Raw genomic sequence first — 19,180 nt, 5'->3', positions numbered from 1 at the left:
AAACTCAAAAACCTAGGGTTGGTTGGAGGAACAACCATAGGTGGAACGATGCTAAATGCCATATCCCCTCCCAAATTGCCTCTGGTGAGAAATCGCACACCGTTTCTGCTTATCTGGACTCGGGTGCGGCGGCAAATTTTATTCAGCAGGACCTAGTAGATCGTCTCTATCTGGCCACGGTTCCTCTGGAGAAACCCCTGGCAGCCGCCTCTGTGAATGGGCAACCTCTGCCCGATCCTATACTGTCCATCACAGAACCTTTGAGACTACAAGTCGAAATCCTCCACTCAGAACAGATTGTCTTCTTTGTCTTACTAAAATCTATCATTCCTATTCTGCTGGTCCTGCCTTGGCTTCGTCTACATGCTCCATTTCTCAACTGGAGTTCCAGGGAGATCCCTCAATGGGGATCCAAGTGTCTTCATCACTGCCTGCCACAGGTTCAAACTTCTCCTGCCAATCTCCTGCAAATAGGTTGTGAGTAAACAATTGTAGTTGTTTATTCAGAAGTTTTGGTGGTTGCATAAGCCGTTATTAATTTTGTATTCGTATCAAGTATTACGCCCTACCCTGTCTTAACGAGGTTCACCTTTCTTTATATTCTTTTAGTAACTTATTTTTAGGAATTGTCTGTATTACTTAATTTAATATATTTATATATAATTTGTGCATTTAAATAACTTTGTTGCTTTTAACCTTTGGTTTTGACTTGCATCACTTTGACCCCTATATGACGTTATGACTGATCTTTGACTTTTGCAGATTTGGCGTTTTTTTTTTTCGTTGTTAACAAATTGTATTTAAGATGGCGTATTGTTTGACATATCTTTGGCCTGATGAAGACATCAGTTCAATGTCATAACGCGTAGCCCATTTCGATAATTATTTCAATTAATTTTACAATACATTGGCCCTTATTACATGTATAGCAGCGCCGTATTGTGGTCCACCTTTTCTCTCCTTTTTTCCTAATTGTGGCGGTAACATGTCTGGTTACTGGAATGGACTGTGGCAGCAGCATACCCTTGGGTATTTAATTCCCGTGTACATGAGAGTTGTGTCTGAATAGCAAAACTCTTATTGGTGAGCATATTACTATTGCTACCTTTTACTTCTATTTTTATTCGTTTTACCTGCACTATGTGGCGCCGTGCATCTCCTCTTTATTCCACAATATAGATTGCCACATGTTCGTCCTGTTCTTCCTCCATTGCCTCAGTGACTTTCTGGGCTACCCACACATTATGCCACCTTTGCAGATGTTTTTAATAAAAAGGAGGCAGAGGTTCTTCCTTCCCATGGTTCCTATGATTGTCCTATTGAACTGCTCCTTCATGTCCCTTCCCCTCGTGGACGGGTCTATCCTCTCTCTTTGCCAGAGACCAAGCCATGTTGGCTTACGTCAAGGAGAACTTTGAGAGGGGATTTATCAGGAAATCTTCTTCTCCGGCCAGAGCCAGATTCGTCTTTGTTAAGAAAAAAAATGGATCACTTCAACCATGTATCGAATACCGTGGCTTAAATCAAATCACGGTCAAAAACAAGTACCCCTCGCCGCTAATCTCAGAGCCCTTCGATCAAATTTGCGGAGACATGATTTTTACAAAGCTGGATCTACGCAGGGCTTATAACGTGATCCAGATCAGTGAAGATGACGAATGGAAGAATGCATTTAACACCCGAAACAGTTCCTATGAGTATCTCGAGATGCCCTTTGGTCTGTGTAACGCTCCAGCGGTTTTTCAGGAATTTGTGAATGACATCTTTTGCGGGATCCTCTGTATATCTGTGTGGTGGTATATTTGGATGACATCCTGATCTATTCACCAGAGCTGATGAAGCATCGGAAGCATGTTCGCCAAGTCCTGTCGCGGTTAAGGGGGAATCGCCTATACGCAAACCTAGAGAAGTGCATGTTCGACAGAAATTCCCTGCCATTCCTGGGTTATATTGTTTCTTATCGTGGACTCAAGATGGATCCGGAGAAGGTGAAGTCCGTCTTAGAGTCGCCACGTCCACAGGGCCTTAGGACAATTCAGCGTTTTCTGGGATTCGCAAATTTTTACCGTCAGTTTATCCCAAACTTCTCGTCTGCTCTTACTAAAAAGGGGGTGAACACCAAGGTCTGGACTCCGGAGGCAGAGTTAGTCTCAAAAGCGCCTTCACTTGAGCCTCAGTTCTTCATCATCCGGACATTTCTCGACAGTTTTTACTAGAGGTAGATGCTTCTTCCGTTGGGGTTGGAGCACTACTGTTTCAAAAAAACTCCAAGGGTATGGTAGTGATTTGTGGCTTCTTCTCCAAACTGTTATCTCCTGCAGAGCGCACCTACTCCATTGGGAATCTGGAGTTACTGGTTGTCAAGTTGGCCTTGGAGGAATGGAGACATCTGCTCACCCCATGATCATCTATACGGACCACAAGAATCTCATGTACCTCCAGTCTGTGCAACAACTAAATCCTCGTCAAGCAGACCGAGCAATGCCCCTAAATATACCAATGGTCCTAGTGACTAATAGGATAAACCAAAAATAGAAACAAGTCACGACCAGATAATAGAAAAAGTAACAAAACCTTTATTAAAGTCAATTAGACACAAACAAGCACATAGACAAAACTATACACAGTAAAATAAGCCCTCGTAAAAAGATGGAATCAGAGCATGAAAGCAGCATGGCCCCCAGATAGAAAACCGGTCAAAAGATCGCCCAGACTTTTAAAGTGCATAAGTCGTAAATTTGAAGCAGGTGCTAGATATGGTACGTTTGCACAGATTAGTAAATGAAAATGAATAGATATAAGTGCAATCACAGACATATATATCATACAAACGGCAGTGTACCTATACCTACAAAGTACAAAGACAGCCGGGAGATCAGGACCGGGGTAGGGTGGGACCGCTGCTGAGCCCGACGCGCGTTTCGCTGATGCTTTGTCAGAGGATGCTTCAGCCACCTGCCGTCTAGGAGCGGAATTCCCCAGAGCGTTCCGGATAATCTGGCCGGAGATTCCGCTCCTAGGGGGGTCCCCTGACATCCCTGTCCATATATGGACAGGGATGTCAGGGGCTCCTCCTGGACCGGAATCCCCGGCTAGAGTGTTGGCGACGCTCTGTCTGGTGATTCCGCTCCTGGAGGAGAACCTAGCGTTACTATCCATATATGGATAGTGATGTTATGGACTCCTCCTAGAGCATTACCGATGCTCTGGCCGGGGATTCCGCTCCACCAAGAAGCCCTTGACATCACTGTTCATATATGGACAGTGTAGTCAGGGGCACCATCTGGAGCAAAATCCCTGGCCAGAGCATTGCCGATGCTCTGGCCGGGGATTCAGCTCCTGGAGATGCCCCTGACGTCATTATCCATATATGCATAGTGACGTCAGGGGCTCCTCCAGGAGAGGATTCCCCGGCCAGAGCGTCGGCACTGCTTTGGATGAAGATTCCCCTCCTACAGGGAGCCCAAATGGCGCTATCTACAGACAGGGGGATGTAGGGCTATCTACAGGGGAGTGTGTGTGGCATTATCTACAGTGGGGTGTGTGTGTGGCACTATCTACAGGGGGTGTGTGTGGTACTATCTACAAGAGGGTGTGTGGCCCTGTCTACAGAGTGCATTGTGGTACTAACTACAGAGGGCACTGTAGCATTATCTACAGAGGGCATTGTACATACGGGGCACAAACTGGGGTCCTATCTACTATATGGGGGCATAAACAGGGTCTAACTTCTATATGGGGGCACAAACGGAAGTTTTCTGCCGTTTTACTGAATTTCCTCGCAAAGGGGCCCACTAAGTTTGTGTCGCCCAAGGGCCGAGATAAACCTGGAGCCAACCCTGCCTATATCACTCTGTCAGCAGTTTTGAGATCTCAAAACTGTTGAAAGGTTACTGCAGGAAATAATTTATTCTGAATATGTTTCTGTATGGATAGCGCCTACTTGAAAGAATTATAAAAGAGTAAATTTTCAGTATATAGAATACATAAACAAAGATTATGATGGTATCTCACCAGAATTTGTCTAGGAGCTGCTGCTTTTCCAGAAGTTCTTGCTTCAGGCTTTCGACTTCCACTTTGAGCTCAATATTCTAGACGGAAAAAAAAACGAATATTTATTGGAAAAAACTTAGGATTAATTTACATATGACAATTTATTAGTAAATGCTAGGCCATTTGTTTGTGTTAGCATCTCTCTCTCCTGCTATGTAAGTATTCCTATGTGACTATATACGTCTATCTATATTATCTGCATTTGGATGTATGCACCCCTGTTGAATTTTGACAAACCACGGTAAGAAAAACTACATCGTGTGGATAGGTCTTAACACTGAAAATTTATCAGGATTAAAGGGGTGTTCCTACCATAGACATTTAATATCTGATCGGTTCGAGTATGATCGCTGGGATTTTCACCAACTGTCAAAATGAGGGTTCATTAACACTCACTTTTGTCACGTACATGAATAGGGAGTAGCGAAAACAGCCGAGCAACAGTATTTCTATCACTCCTCATTGACTTCAATGGGTATCGCCATGCATGCATGACAAAAGTGTCAATGGACCCGCGTTCTGACAAAAATGGGGGTCCCAGCATTGAGCTCCCACAGATCAAACATTTACAGCATTTACTGTGGATTCAATATGCTTTAATTATAATGTGTGTGGCTGCATTAACTGTACTGGGGGTGAGTGCCGGCATTAAATGTACTACGGTGAGTCGACTTTAACTGTACTGGGGGTGGGTAACAGTATAAATTGTATTAATGTAAGTGGTAGCATTACTTGTATTGAGGATAGATGGCAGCATTAATTGTACTGTATGCATGTTCTGGCATTAACTGTAATGGGGCTAGGTGGCGCCTTTAGAGGGGTTGTCTGGGTCCAGGGACAGAATAGGTCATCAGTATATGATAGTGGGGGTCCAACAACCTGACAACGCACCAATCAGCTGTTACGGCTGCCTCCAAGCACCACATATTACGCAGTGGCCAGAGTCTGAAGCAGATGGCTCCATACACTGTATAGCAGACGTACTGTAGTACTGCAACTCTGCTCCTATTCACTTCAATGCATGCGTAAATGCAAATTGTATTTATCAGTTGAAAAATATATTTTTCAAACGAAATATTGTCAAATATATTTTTATGGTGTTATAAGTGAGCAAGAACACGAGTTTTAAAAAAATATAGATGTTCTTATTCATTAATATTATTCATCTAGTTTATACGTATGCAAAATGTGAAATAAATTTTGCTAATAGACAAAAGCTTTTCTTTATAAAACAAAAAAATTTGAAGAGTGTATTTAAAAGTAATATCCATGCATATTATCAGTATAATACATAGAAAAAATTGTTCTTATAAAGATTGAAAAATGTACACTACCGTTCAAAAGTTTGGGGTCACCCAGACAATTTTGTGTTTTCCATGAAAACTGACACTTATATTTATCAAATGAGTTGCAAAATGACTAGAAAATATAGTCAAGTCATTGACAAGGTTAGAAATAATGATTTTTATTTGAAATAATAATGTTCTCCTTCAAACTTTGCTTTCGTCAAAGAATGCTCCATTTGCAGCAATTACAGCATTGCAGACCTTTGGCATTCTAGCTGTTAATTTGCTGAGGTAATCGGGAGAAATTTCACCCCATGCTTCCAGAAGCCCCTCCCACAAGTTGGATTGGCTTGATGGGCACTTCTTGCGTACCATACGGTCAAGCTGCTCCCACAACAGCTCTATGGGGTTGAGATCTGGTGACTGCGCTGGCCACTCCATTACAGATAGAATACCAGCTGCCTGCTTCTTCTCTAAATAGTTCTTGCATAATTTGGAGGTGTGCTTTTGGTCATTGTCCTGTTGTAGGATGAAAGTGGCTCCAATCAAGCGCTGTCCACAGGGTATGGCATGGCGTTGCAAAATGGAGTGATAGCCTTCCTTATTCAAAATCCCTTTTACCTTGTACAAATCTCCCACTTTACCAGCACCAAAGCAACCCCAGACCATCACATTACCTCCACCATGCTTGACAGATGGCGTCAGGCACTCTTCCAGCATCTTTTCAGTTGTTCTGCGTCTCACAAATGTTCTTCTGTGTGATCCAAACAGCTCAAACTTCGATTCGTCTGTCCATAACACTTTTTTCCAATCTTCCTCTGTCCAATGTCTGTGTGCTTTTGCCCATATTAATCTTTTCCTTTTATTTGCCAGTCTCAGATATGGCTTTTTCTTTGCCACTCTGCCCTGAAGGCCAGCATCCCGGAGTCGCCTCTTCACTGTAGACATTGACACTGGCATTTTGCGGGTACTATTTAATGAAGCTGCCAGTTGAGGACCTATGAGGCGTCTATTTCTCAAACTAGAGACTCTAATGTACTTGTCTTGTGGCTCAGTTGTGCAGCGGGGCCTCCCACTTCTCTTACTACTTTGGTTAGAGCCAGGTTGTGCTGTCCTCTGAAGGGAGTAGTACACACCGTTGTAGGAAATCTTCGGTTTCTTGGCAATTTCTCGCATGGAATAGCCTTCATTTCTAAGAACAAGAATAGACTTTCGAGTTTCACATGAAAGCTCTCTTTTTCTAGCCATTTTGAGAGTTTAATCGAACCCACAAATGTAATGCTCCAGATTCTCAACTAGCTCAAAGGAAGGTCAGTTTTATAGCTCCTCTAAACAACAAAACTGTTTACAGCGGTGCAAACATAATTGCACAAGGGTTTTCAAATGTTTTCTAATCATCCATTAGCCTTCTAACACAGTTAGCAAACACAATGTACCATTAGAACACTGGAGTGATGGTTGCTGGAAATGGGCCTCTATACACCTATGTAGATATTGCATTAAAAACCAGACGTTTGCAGCTAGAATAGTCATTTAGCACATTAACAATGTATAGAGTGTATTTCTGATTAATTTAATGTTATCTTCATTGAAAAAAACTGTGCTTTTCTTTCAAAAATAAGGAAATTTCTAAGTGACCCTAAACTTTTGAACGGTAGTGTATGTTTTTGTTTAAGAATTTTTTTTTCAAACAAAACATGGTTAGATGTATTTTTAGTATATTTTTTTGTGTACAAGAGCACGTATTTGGAATAATTCAGGTATTAGTATTAATTACCATTTGTTCCTCACATGCATGAGTGTGAGAATAATTTTCAGAACAGACTAAACTTTTACCCTATAGAACGGGAATTCGTAAAACAAATTTTTTGTACCACTGATGGATGTAAAGAAACCCAATGAAATGTGAAATGAGTGTATGGTAGCGTTGATTATATGTCAGCAGAAGGGAGGGTTTTTCTTTCATATATCAGCGGACCATATTATTTAAATAATACAACTTCCTAAATAGGAGGATCCATATTTTCAGACATAATGTTTTCAAAATACACCAAACAAACTGATGGGGGAATGAATATAACAAAAAAAGGGAGAGAAAAACAAAAACCAAAAAAACTATATTTAATAGATACGATAAGTCCCCTCTCCAATTTAAACTCTTTGGAAAACGGCTTTCCATTTGAAGAATCCAATAGGCTTCTCTATTAAGGAGGTGTCTTCTCCAATTTCTTCCCCTAGTCGGTCTTCTCACCAGTTCAAATTCATAAAACTTGAAAACTTCCAAAGAACTGCTATGTTTTTCGATAAAGTGTTTAGCGGCACCTGTAGTGTTTGAATAATTTTTTATTATGTCTGATATATGTTCTGCTTAACAAATTTTTTTCCACAGACGTTTAGCCCATCTCGAGTACCGCTTAAGAAAGCTGGATTGAGGCGTTTGCCAGGGTTGTTTACATCTTTGCCCGGTGGGAGGGGGGGGGGCTGCTTCATCCAAAACATTTTTTGAGAGTATTATTGTAATGTTTGGCGGCCACATTGGGACAGGAGAGGGAAACTGAGCAGAGACGGAAGAAGACCAGGTCAAGTGAATGCCCGTCTTCATGTGTAGGAGAGTAAGTAAGTTGTGACAGACCTAGGGAGGAGGTTAAAGATAGAAACTGGGAGGCAGATGAGGAGATTGGGTTATCAATGGGGATGTTAAAGTCACCCATGATGAGAGTTGGTGTTTCAGATTATAGGCATTGTGGAAGCCAGGCAGCAAAATGAGAGTGAGGGTACTGGGGGAATGACCTTGAAGGTGCAGTGTGGGTAAAGAAGTTTGCCTACTCCTCCATCCTGCCTGTTCTCAGATCTGGGGGCATGAGATAAATGGAGACCACCATTTGATAGAGCAGAAGGAGAAGCAGTGTCAGACAGGTGTAGCCATGTTTCTGTAATAGCCAGGAGGTTGAAAGGGTTAGAACGGAATAAGTCATGAATAAAGGTAAGTTTGCAATGTCATACAGTTCAGTGCAGCTGTGCTCAATATGACAAGCAGGCTAACACCAGGCATTATACATTTTTACATACTAGAGACTTTTTGGGATATATTGGCCAGAAAGGGAATACTGGGGCTTTTCTAAAGCCCAAGAAGAAGCTACGAAAGGCAGGTAAAAGGAGTTAGTTAAATAACCATTGGCCCTCCTACATACAGATTTTTTTTTGCATTTTAAAATATACATGGAAATGGCCTGCAATTTTAAGCATTCTTTTTTGGTGTTTTTTTTTACATGAAATTGGTATTTACGTAAAATAGTGTCTTTTTGTATAAGCATTTTTTCAGGAGTTTTTTGAAATTATAAGGAGAAAGTTGTAAGGAAAAAAAAACATGCTGCACACCACTAACCCCAAAAAACGCTGTTAAAAATGGCACAAACATAAATGTGTATATAGACATTTTCTTAATTTACTAAAGACATCAAGCAAACACCTGGCTGCAGTATTTTAGACCCCAAAAACATAGCAAATCGCTGTGTGTGAAACCAGCCTTAACCTCTTCCCGCACTACACCGCAACTGTACATCCTGGAGACGGCTTGCTTCCCGCACCAGGACGTACAGTTGCGGATCAGTTCCCGGCGCACACTGTCCGACAGCTGACACTCCAGTCTTGCCGGTCAGCGGACCATCGTCGCTGATTTCGGCAATTAACCCCTTAAATGTGGCGCCCGATTGTGATCGCCGCATTTAAGGGGTTTGAAGCATATCAGCAGCTCCCACAAACTGATTGAGGGGGCTGCCGATGCTTGTCATGGCAACCGGAGGCCAGACAATGGCCTCCGGGTTGCCATGTACGGAAGCTTAAGAGGAGCAGCCGGAGGCTGGTCCTCCTAGGCTTCCTGTCAGAGTGACTGTCACATCACAATCACAGTTAGAATACATTACACTACCTAGGCAGTGTAATGTATTATAGCAGCTATCAAAGCTGCAAGTCCTCAAGTCCCCTAGTGGTACAGAAAAAAAAAGTCAAAAAAAGTTAATAAAAGTGTAAAAATAAAAGTTATGTTAAAAAAAACAAGAACTGCTTTTTTCCTATAATAAGATTTTATTACAGGAATAAAATGAAAACGTTAAATAAAGTACACATATTTGGTATCACCGCGTTTGTAACGACCCAAACTATAAAACTTTAGTGTTATTTTTCCCCCACTATGAACAAATCTATAAAATACTATGCCAGAATCACTAGTTTTTGGTCACCACAGCTCCAAAAAAAAGAATAAAAAGTGATAAAAAAGTGATAAAAAAGTCACGTGTACCCCTAAATAGTACCAATAAAAACTGCAACCCGTCCTGCAAAAAACAAGCCCTTACGCAGCCTTTTTGGCTGAAAAATAAGAAAGTTATGGCTCTCAGAGTGTGGTGACACAAAAAATAAATTATTTTATAAAAGTGATTTTATTGTGCAAACGCCACAAAACAGAAAAAAAATTATATGCCGTAATTGTACCGACCCACAGAATAAAGTAAAATTGTCATTTATATGTCACAGTGAACACTGTAAAAAATAATCTACAAAACATTGTCAGAATTGCTGATTTTTGGTCACCTGGCTTGCAAAAAATTGAATAAATAGTGATCAAAAAATCGCATATACTCCAAAATGGTACCTATGAAAACTACAGATTGTCCCGCAATAAATAAGCCCTCACACAGATCCGGTGGAGAAAAAATAAAAAAGTTCTGGCTCTCAGAATATGGCGAGGCAAAATGTGCAGAGCGTTCCAAAAGCGGATAAGATTGGGCACCATTTATCAGTGCGACACTGGCCACACATCTGCGGATTATTATTTATTTACCGCATTATGATACCCTCTTATTATGCCTTGATGTACTCCGCACAGCTTACATATGCCCCCCCCCACATTATAAACTGAAATACTCGTAAAACCCCAAACAGAACTACTACCAAGCAAAATCTGCGCTACAAAAGCAAAATAGTGCTCTCTCCCTTCTGACCCCTGCAGCGTGCCCAAACAGCAGTTTGCGCCCACATATATGGCATCGTCATACCCGGGAGAACCCTCTTAATGTTTTAAGAGGTATTTGTCTTCAGTAGCACAAACTGGCCACAACATATTATGCACTAAAATGGCATACCGGTGGAAAATTGCAATTTTCACTTTTCACCATCCGCTGTGCATTAACCCCTTTGCGCTCTATGACTTAATAGCACGTCATGGTGCGGGGGTTGATGTATAGAGCCGGCTCACATGCTGAGACTGCTCCTTACGCTGCGGGTGTCAGCTGTGTATTACAGCTGACACCCGGGACTAACGGACAGGAACAGCGATCGTGCTGTTACAGAAGCCTGTAAGAATAACCATATACTGCAATACATTAGTATTGCAGTGTATTGTACCAGCGATCCAATGATCACTGGTTCAAGTCCCCTAGGGGACTAATAAAATGTGTAAAAGAATTAAAGTTATTAGTAGTGTGAAAAAAATACATTTAAAAGTCCAAAAAACCCACCTTTTCAAATTTTTCTTTTAAAGTAATGTAAAAAAAATAAACAAAATTGGTATCGCTATGTCCGTAAAAGAAAGTCCGAACTATCACAATGTACCATTATTTAACTCGCACGGTGACCTTAGCTCACCAAAAAAAAATTAGTACAACTTTTTTATACATTTTTATGTACCAAAAAATGGTACCAATAAACACTACAGCTCGTCCCACAAAAAATAAGCCCTCATACCGTTCAATCGACAGAAAAATATAAAAGTTACGGCTCTCAGAATGTGGTGAAACAAAACAATTTATTATTTTAACAAATAGATTTTTCTTTGTAAAAGTAGTAAAGTATAAAAACAAACTATATCAATTTGGTATCACCATAATTGTATTGAGCCGCAGAATAAAGTAAAATCTTAGTTCTTACCGCACGGCGAAAGCTGTAAAAACGAAAAGCCCAAAAATCTGGAGGAATCGCTGTTATTTCCAATTTCAGCCCGCAAATAATTTTTTTTCAGTTTCCCAGTACATTTTATGGTACTTTAAATGGTGTCAATAGAAACTACAACTCTTCCCGCAAGAAATAAGCCCTCACACCACTCTATTGATGAAAAAAGCAAAAAGCTATGGCTCTTGGAATAAGGGGAGTGAAAAACGAAAATAAGAAAGCAAAAAAATGGATCAGTCGTGAAAGGGTTAAATAATTTCTAATTAAAAAATGTATGACCACATGTGGGGTATTTCCGTAATCGGGAGAAATTGCTTTACAAATGTTGTTGTTTTTTTTCTCTTTTACCCCTTGTGAAAATGAGAAAATTCAACATTTTAGTGGAAAAAACTTTGATATTAATTTTCGCAGCCAAATTCTAATAAATTCTGCAAAAGACCTATGCAGGTCTAAATGCTCACTATACCCCTATAAAAATTCCTTGAGGGGTGTAGTTTCAAAAATGGGGTCACCTTTGGGGGTTTTCCAATGTTTTGGTCCCTCCAGGGCGTTGCAAACGCGACATGGCACCGAAAAACATTCCAGCAAGATCCAAATGGCGCTCCTTCCCTTCTGAGTCCTGCTGTTGGTCCAATCAGCAGTTTATTACTGCATATGGGGTATTGCTGTAATTGGGAGCCATTGCTTTACAAATGTTGTGGTGCATATTCTTCTTTATTCTTTGTTAATATTAAAAATGTCTATGTTTTTCAGAAAAAAAGATTTTCATTTTTTTACAGACTAATTCCAACATATTTAGCGAAAAACCTGTGTGGTCAAAATGCTAACTAAACCACTGGCTAAATTCCTTGAGAGGTGTAGTTTCCAAAATGGGGTAACTTTTGGGGTGTTTCCACTGTTTCGTCACCACAAGACCTCTTGAAACCTGACATGGTGCCTAAAATATATTCTAAAAAAAAGGAGGCCCCAAAATCCACTAGGTGCTCCTTTGCTTCTGAGGCCTGTGTTTCAGTCCATTTTCACACTAGGGCCACATGTGGGATATTTCTAAAAACTGAAAAATATGCTCAATAAAATATTGAGTTGCTTTTCTCGGGTCTAACCTTCTTTGGTACAAAGAAAAATGTATTACAAATTAAAAAAAATTACATTTGTACATTTCACCTTTACTTTGCTTTAATTCCTGTTAAACGCCAAAAGGGTTAAAACACTGTATGAATGCTGATTCTAATACTTTGAGTGGTGCAGTTTTCAAAATGGGGTGATTTATGGGGACTTTCTAATATATAAGGCCCTCAAAGCCACTTCAGAACTGAACTGATCCATGAAAATGTTTTCTTGAAAATATGAGAAATTGCTGCTAAAGTTCTAAGCCTTGTAACGTCCTAGAAAAATAAAAGGACGTTCAAAAAACAATGCAAAGACAAAGTAGACATATAGGAAATGTTAACTAGTAACTATTTTGTGCGGTATTACTATCTGTATTACAAGCAGATATGTTTAAATTTAGAAAAATGCTAATTCTTGCACATTTTCTCAAAATTTTGGTATTTTTCAGAAATAAATACTGAATTTATTGACCAAATTTTTTCACTAACATAAAGTACAATATGTCACGAGAAAATAATCTCAGAATCGATTGGATAGGTAAAAGCATTCCAAAGTTATTACCACATAAAGTAACACATGTCAGATTTGAAAAAATCAGCTGTGTCCTGGAGGCCAAAATGGGCTTGGTCCTGAAGGGGTTACAGAAAATAACTGTAGCTAGAATGATTGTAGAACAGACGATGAAGTATGGAAAAGAGGCCAGGAAAAGTCAGAAGGAAGGCTAGACAGGAGAGAGGTTTTTTTTTTAGTGATCTTTTTTTTTTTTAAACTTGTTTTATTGAACTCAAGCTTGTATAGTAGTCATAATAAAACAATACTACACATGCATTATCCTAATAGAAATTATACAGAATTATCATACGACATGACAAATCTAGCTTAATACACATATAAATTAACAAGATAATTCTGAGCAATAAGAATCATACAGAGATACATACATGGTTAAACATCAATTAGTGCAACAATAGCGGAACGAGTCGAGGAAACAGAATCATGACTCAAAGGTGAAGAAATCCATAGTAGACCCCAATTCTTGTCAATTTTCCATGAACATTTTCTATTGCTGTACATCACTTTCTCAAAAGGAATCACATTATTAACTAGGCATTTCCATTGAGATATCGACGGAGTCCTGTCCGCCATCCAAAGGAGTGCAATAGTTTTCCTTGCTAGGAATAGAGTTTCCCATAGGAAAATTCTTAAATAATGAGACCACTGCTCCTCAGGCATCAATCCCAACAGACAGATCTCAGGTGTAAGTGGTACCTCCCGAAAAATAATTTGAGCCAAAACTTTAGTAACCTCCCCCCAATAGAAACTAATAAACGGACAATCCCATATACGGCCTATAAAATTGGCATCCTGCGAATGGCATCTATGGCAATCAGTGTGGCTGAGACAACCCATCCTGTGAAGGTTAATCGGAGTAAGGTAACATTGGTAAATTATATACAATTGAGTTAACCTATTATTTACTGAGGTAGTCACATACATATGAGATTCTAAGACTTCTCCCCAATCCTGTTTTGAAAGAGATTGGATAATCACGCGCCAGGCCTCTTCAGCCGAAAGCAACCGAGATTCCACCTTAGAATTAAGGAGATAAGTGTATGATTTGGAAATAATCTCTTTGGGGCCCTGTGTTCTCAAGATTTCTATCAAAGGGAAATTAGAAATGAGGGGGCCCCTTCCCTGAAACTACGAAGCAAGGGTGTGTCTGATCTGTAGATAGCGATAGAAGTGTGTACGATTTATTTTGTAAAGTTCCTGAAATTACACAAATGACAGGAGTAGCCCATCTTTATAAATATCCTTACAGCTGAGAATAGATTAGGACTTCCAGAATGTATCCCCCTCCAACAGTTGAAGATGAGGAAATATCGGATTATCCCACAATGGAGTTTCCTCCGGCATATCCCCAAATCCCACAGATCCCTGGCTGCCCCCACATCTGATGAGCTACTTTATGTAGTAATAATAATTTCCCCTTAAACAGCGCAGGTTGTTCTAAAATTGACCATAGGTCCACCAAATTGACCGCCTGACCCAGGCAAAACTCAGAAAATGGCAAAGTCTGTTCACAGTCAACCATGTTGTCAAGTAGCGCTGCTGGCCGCTCAGAAAATAAAAATCAGGGAGTGCCCGACCCCCATACATTTTGGGATGTTGTAAAGTGTCCAAAGCCACTTTCCTCCTAGAGCTACCCCATACAAAGGAAGATATCAGTGAGTTCAATTTTTTTTAAAACTTTTTGGGAACAGGACCATAAGTGTGTTCCAATAAGTAAAGACCTTTAGGTAAAAGTATAATTTTAATTAAGTTAACTCTATTTGCCACAGATAGGGGGAGAGTTCGCCAGGATTTAAACTTTTGTACAAAGAGCTCTTCTAAGGGGTAAACATTCCTAGAATGTGAACCTTTTGGCACTTTGGTGATATAAATTCCAAGGTACTTAAACGCATTAACTACCGAAAAAGTTAAATAAATGTCAGGCCACGTTACTCTCCATAAAGGCATTAATGCCGATTTTGATCAATTAATACAAAGACCTGGGTATGTGCCAAATTGCATTATTAAGTTAATTGCTCTAGGGAATGTTATATCCACATCCGACATGAATAGAATCATATCGTCGGCATATAAGCCTATCCTGCATGCTCTATGCCCCACACACACTCCCCGATACCCGCAATCCTGACGAATCCTCAGTGCCAACGGCTCAATAGCTATAGCAAACAAGAGTGGGGACAGAGGACAGCCCTGCCTGGTTCCCCTGCCTAGGTCAAAGGAGGACGCCATGCCTTTCACTAGAACAATTGCCCTTGGGCTATGATACAAAATAGAAACCCACTTGGAGAACCAAGGACCAAATCTGAATCTAGACAGTACTTCACGCAAAAACAACCATTCCACGGAATCAAAGGCCTTGGCCACATCAAGTGAAGCCAAGGCCCATGTCTTCCCCCACCTAGGAAACCGCCTGGACTCTTCGGATATCCCACTTGGTCTTCATGAATCAGGGAAGAGATAACATTGTTAAGCCGTTTTGCTAACATTTTGGCCAATATTTTATAATCAATATTGAGAAGAGAAATGTGTCTATAAGACCCACACTCCTTAGGATCTTTATCTGGTTTTAGCAATACCACAATTGTAGCCTCATATAAAGAAGTTTGTAATTGGCACAAAGAAAAAGCCGCATTAAACATACTCAACAGTACTGGACCCAATACATCTACATATTCATTATACACTTCCAGAGGAATACCATTGGGTCCAGGCAATTTCCCTTTAGACATGCCCTTTAGAGCATAGAATATCTCCTCCGATGTCAACGATGGGAACGCGATATCATCCAGGTATGCCCTTAACTCTATTACAGAGTACTTAGTACAGGAGATATAAGTCATTATAGAATCTCTCGAATCTATCCACTATTTGTTCTGACCTGTCCGTCCTCATGTAGGATCTGTAAAATAGCCGAAGAAGACTGGTTAGTGTGCACTTATACAAGCTAGCGATCTGTTAGAATGATTGTCTGTTTCAAAGGCATTCTGTTTAAGGAAGAATAGTTTCCTACCACTCTTATAGCATATATCTACTGCCTTTTTGTAAACATGCCACCCTCCTAACCTCCATAGGATCTGACAAAAAGGATGCCTCTAGGCAGGAGCGTAACTAGAAAATACTGGGCCCCATAGCAAATTTTGGACTGGGGCCCCCTCCCCTGGGTGCCACACAAAGCTCGCCCTTGTAGATAGTGCCCCACTGTAAATAGTGTCATACAGCCTCCACAGTGCTATACAGCCCCCCTGCCGACCATGCTATACAGTGGCCCCTGTAGACAGGGCTATAAAGCCTCCCCATACAGTGCTATACAGCCCTCCCTCTAGACAGTGCTATACTTTCAAGTATCACAAAGAGGGCCAACTGATGCGGCGCGCAGCGCCAATTTTTATTTTATTTTAAGCCACGGCTCTAATCCCACCCAATCCCTTCCCATACACACCCGGTTCAGCCCACACAGTATCATGCTCCCATAGTGCCCCCACAGTATAATACCCCCATAGCTGCCACCATACAGTATAATGCCCCATACAGTATAATGCCCACACAGATGCCCCATACAGCATAATGCCCACACAGATGCCCCATACAGTATAATGCCCACACAGATGCCCCCATGCAGTACAATACCAAGAGAAATTTCCCCATACAGCATAATGTGCCATAGTTACTCCCATGCAGCAATATAACCCCAAAGCTGCCCCCACAGTATAATGCTCCCCATAGCTGCCCCACACAGTATAATGCCCCCCACAGCTGCCCCTACACAGTATAATGCTCTCCATAGCTATCCCCACAGTATAATGCCTCCCATAGCTGCCCCCAAACAGTATAATGCCTCTCATAGCAGGCCCCACAGTATATTGCCCCCATAGCAGTCCTCACAGTATAATGCCCCACACAGTATAATGCCCCCATAGCTGCCCCTCACAGTTTAATGCCTCCCATAGCTGTCCCACAATATAATGCCCCACACAGTATAATGCCCCCTCATAGCTGCCCCCGCAATTTAATGCCCCCCATAGCTGCCCCCACAGTATAATACCCCTCATAGCTGCCCCCACAGTATAATGCCCCCATAGCTGCCTCACACAGTATAATGCCCCCCATAGCTTCCCCCACAATATAATGCCCCCCATAGCTGCCCCCACAATATAATGCCCCCATAGATGCCCCCACAGTATAATGCCTCCATACAGTATAATGCCCCTTTAGCAGTCCCCACAGTATAATGTCCCCACAGTATAATGCCCCCATAGCTGCCCCCCACACAGTATAATGTCCCATAGCTGCACACACAATATAATGCCCCCCATAGCTTCCCCCACAGTATAATGCCATCCATAGCTGTCCCCACAGTATAATGCCCCCATACAGTATAATGCCCCCCAGACGCGATGACGTCACAACATCATGCCTGCCTGCGCCGACCCACTCACGGCAGAGTGAATGCTGGTGCAAGGAGACGTCAGCTACTTGCTCCAGCATTCTGGAAGCAGGACCAGCGCGGTCAGCGCTATGTGGCTACGTGGGCCCTGTGGGCCTCCCAGGCTTATGTGCCCGGCCACAATTGCGACCGTTGCGACCCCTAGAGCTATGCCACTGGTACAGTAGCCTATGGCAGAGCAGGGAGATACCTCCCTGCTGTCATAGTGTTCAATAGCATCTGCGTCCGATGGACGCAGACACTATTGAATGTGGCATCGCTACCGCTATAGCAGACATAGCGCCTGCGTGCGGCGCCACCGGGCGTCGGGGGACCGTGACAGCTGGCTGCAAGGGCTCCCACATGCTGCGGGCCCCGTAGCAGCCGCTATGGCTGCTACAGTGGTAGTTACGCCACTGCCTCTAGGGTTTTACATGACTCAGCTAAGTCATTTTCTATTCTATAAGACTCCTTCTTTACAAAAGAAATATTGCAGCCCTGCAAATAAGCCCATTAGAATGTCCCATTTTAACGGCAAATTATTTTCAAAGTGATAAAACTCCAGGAATTGACCTAACTGGTCTGGTATACGATCACTGGATCAAATCAATGAAATCCAAAACGGGGGTATCCTCCAATTAGTTTTGCTCGCTCTTCTGTCATATAATTCTAGTTCCACCTGCAATGGGGCATGGTCGGATACGTGATTGGGTGCATATTTAATATTTAGTCTTAGAGACCATAATCTATTTTGGACAATGCCCACCTGGAAGGAGTGAAACAAGAAAATTCCCTAGTATATGGATGTCGTTCTCTCCACAACTCTACCCAGCCCAGTTCAGATATCAATTTGCATAGTGAGGAACTTGAACAAGAAAGTGATGCATCTCCAGAACGACTAAACCTGTCCAGATTCGAATCTAATAACATGTTATAGTCTCCCATACAAAAAATCCAGGCATCAGGAAAAATTAGCAGCCAGCTGCATTAACGACAAGTTAGCTGGTGGCGGAATGTACACACCAATGATCACATAAGATACACAATTTATATATGCATGTATAAAAATGTATCTACCCTCTATATTGGTAACTCTAGTCGCTTTCCAGTGCACCGAGCGATGCACCAAAATCGATACCCCACGTGAGTACGAGGTATGCCAGGAGTGTCTAGCCCATTGTACCCAGGGTTTCTGTAATCTGCCAATCGTGTCAGGGGTCAAGTGGGTACCTGTAGGCACAGAATAAGAGGTCCAAATTTCCGAACATAGGCAAAAACCGCTATGCGTTTACGTGCATGCCACAAACTCTGAATATTCCATGACATTACTTTCAACATCGCAATGATAGTACTACAGATTCATATGTCAACAAAGAAATTAGTAGCATTGCCAGATGAGCAGCACATAAGTAATACATATGTATAGTGTAAATTAGACAAATCTGAAAGGTAGCAAGCCTCTGGAAAAACTTCTCAACTAGGCCGTGTGTGGGCCATAACAAAGGAGATCCTCCTCTATAACTACATGTAACGTTAGAACATTTCAACTGCCTATCAAAAACTATAAAAGGCTTAACATTGTGGCTCATGGTTATGGGTACTCTGTGCATACAAAAAGCAAAGAAAAAACTCTCTGCACTGAAGGTAAGTGAAACACATGCAAGGTACCCGCAAAAATAATAGTAGGCCAAAATATCAGATCAAAGTCCATGAGATAAATGTAGAGGTGGTGAGGGTGGTTTTCATAATTATCAGTCCATGGAGATCAGAGACAGACTCCAACAAGCGCATA

General features: G+C 41.5%; 1 protein-coding gene across 1 annotated transcript in view; it reads right to left on the bottom strand.

The window, feature by feature from the left end:
- Positions 1-19,180, bottom strand: part of PDE4DIP (phosphodiesterase 4D interacting protein) — a 188,777-nt gene that overhangs the window by 128,730 nt on the left and 40,867 nt on the right. Inside the window, exon 2 of the mRNA XM_075833503.1 lies at positions 4,015-4,091. Coding sequence (XP_075689618.1) covers positions 4,015-4,091 — 77 coding nt within the window. The remainder of the gene's footprint in view (positions 1-4,014; positions 4,092-19,180) is intronic.

Source organism: Rhinoderma darwinii, chromosome 7, assembly GCF_050947455.1.
Source record: "Rhinoderma darwinii isolate aRhiDar2 chromosome 7, aRhiDar2.hap1, whole genome shotgun sequence".
Taxonomy (NCBI): Eukaryota; Metazoa; Chordata; class Amphibia; order Anura; family Rhinodermatidae; genus Rhinoderma; species Rhinoderma darwinii.
This window is presented reverse-complemented; position numbering and strand designations above follow the sequence as displayed.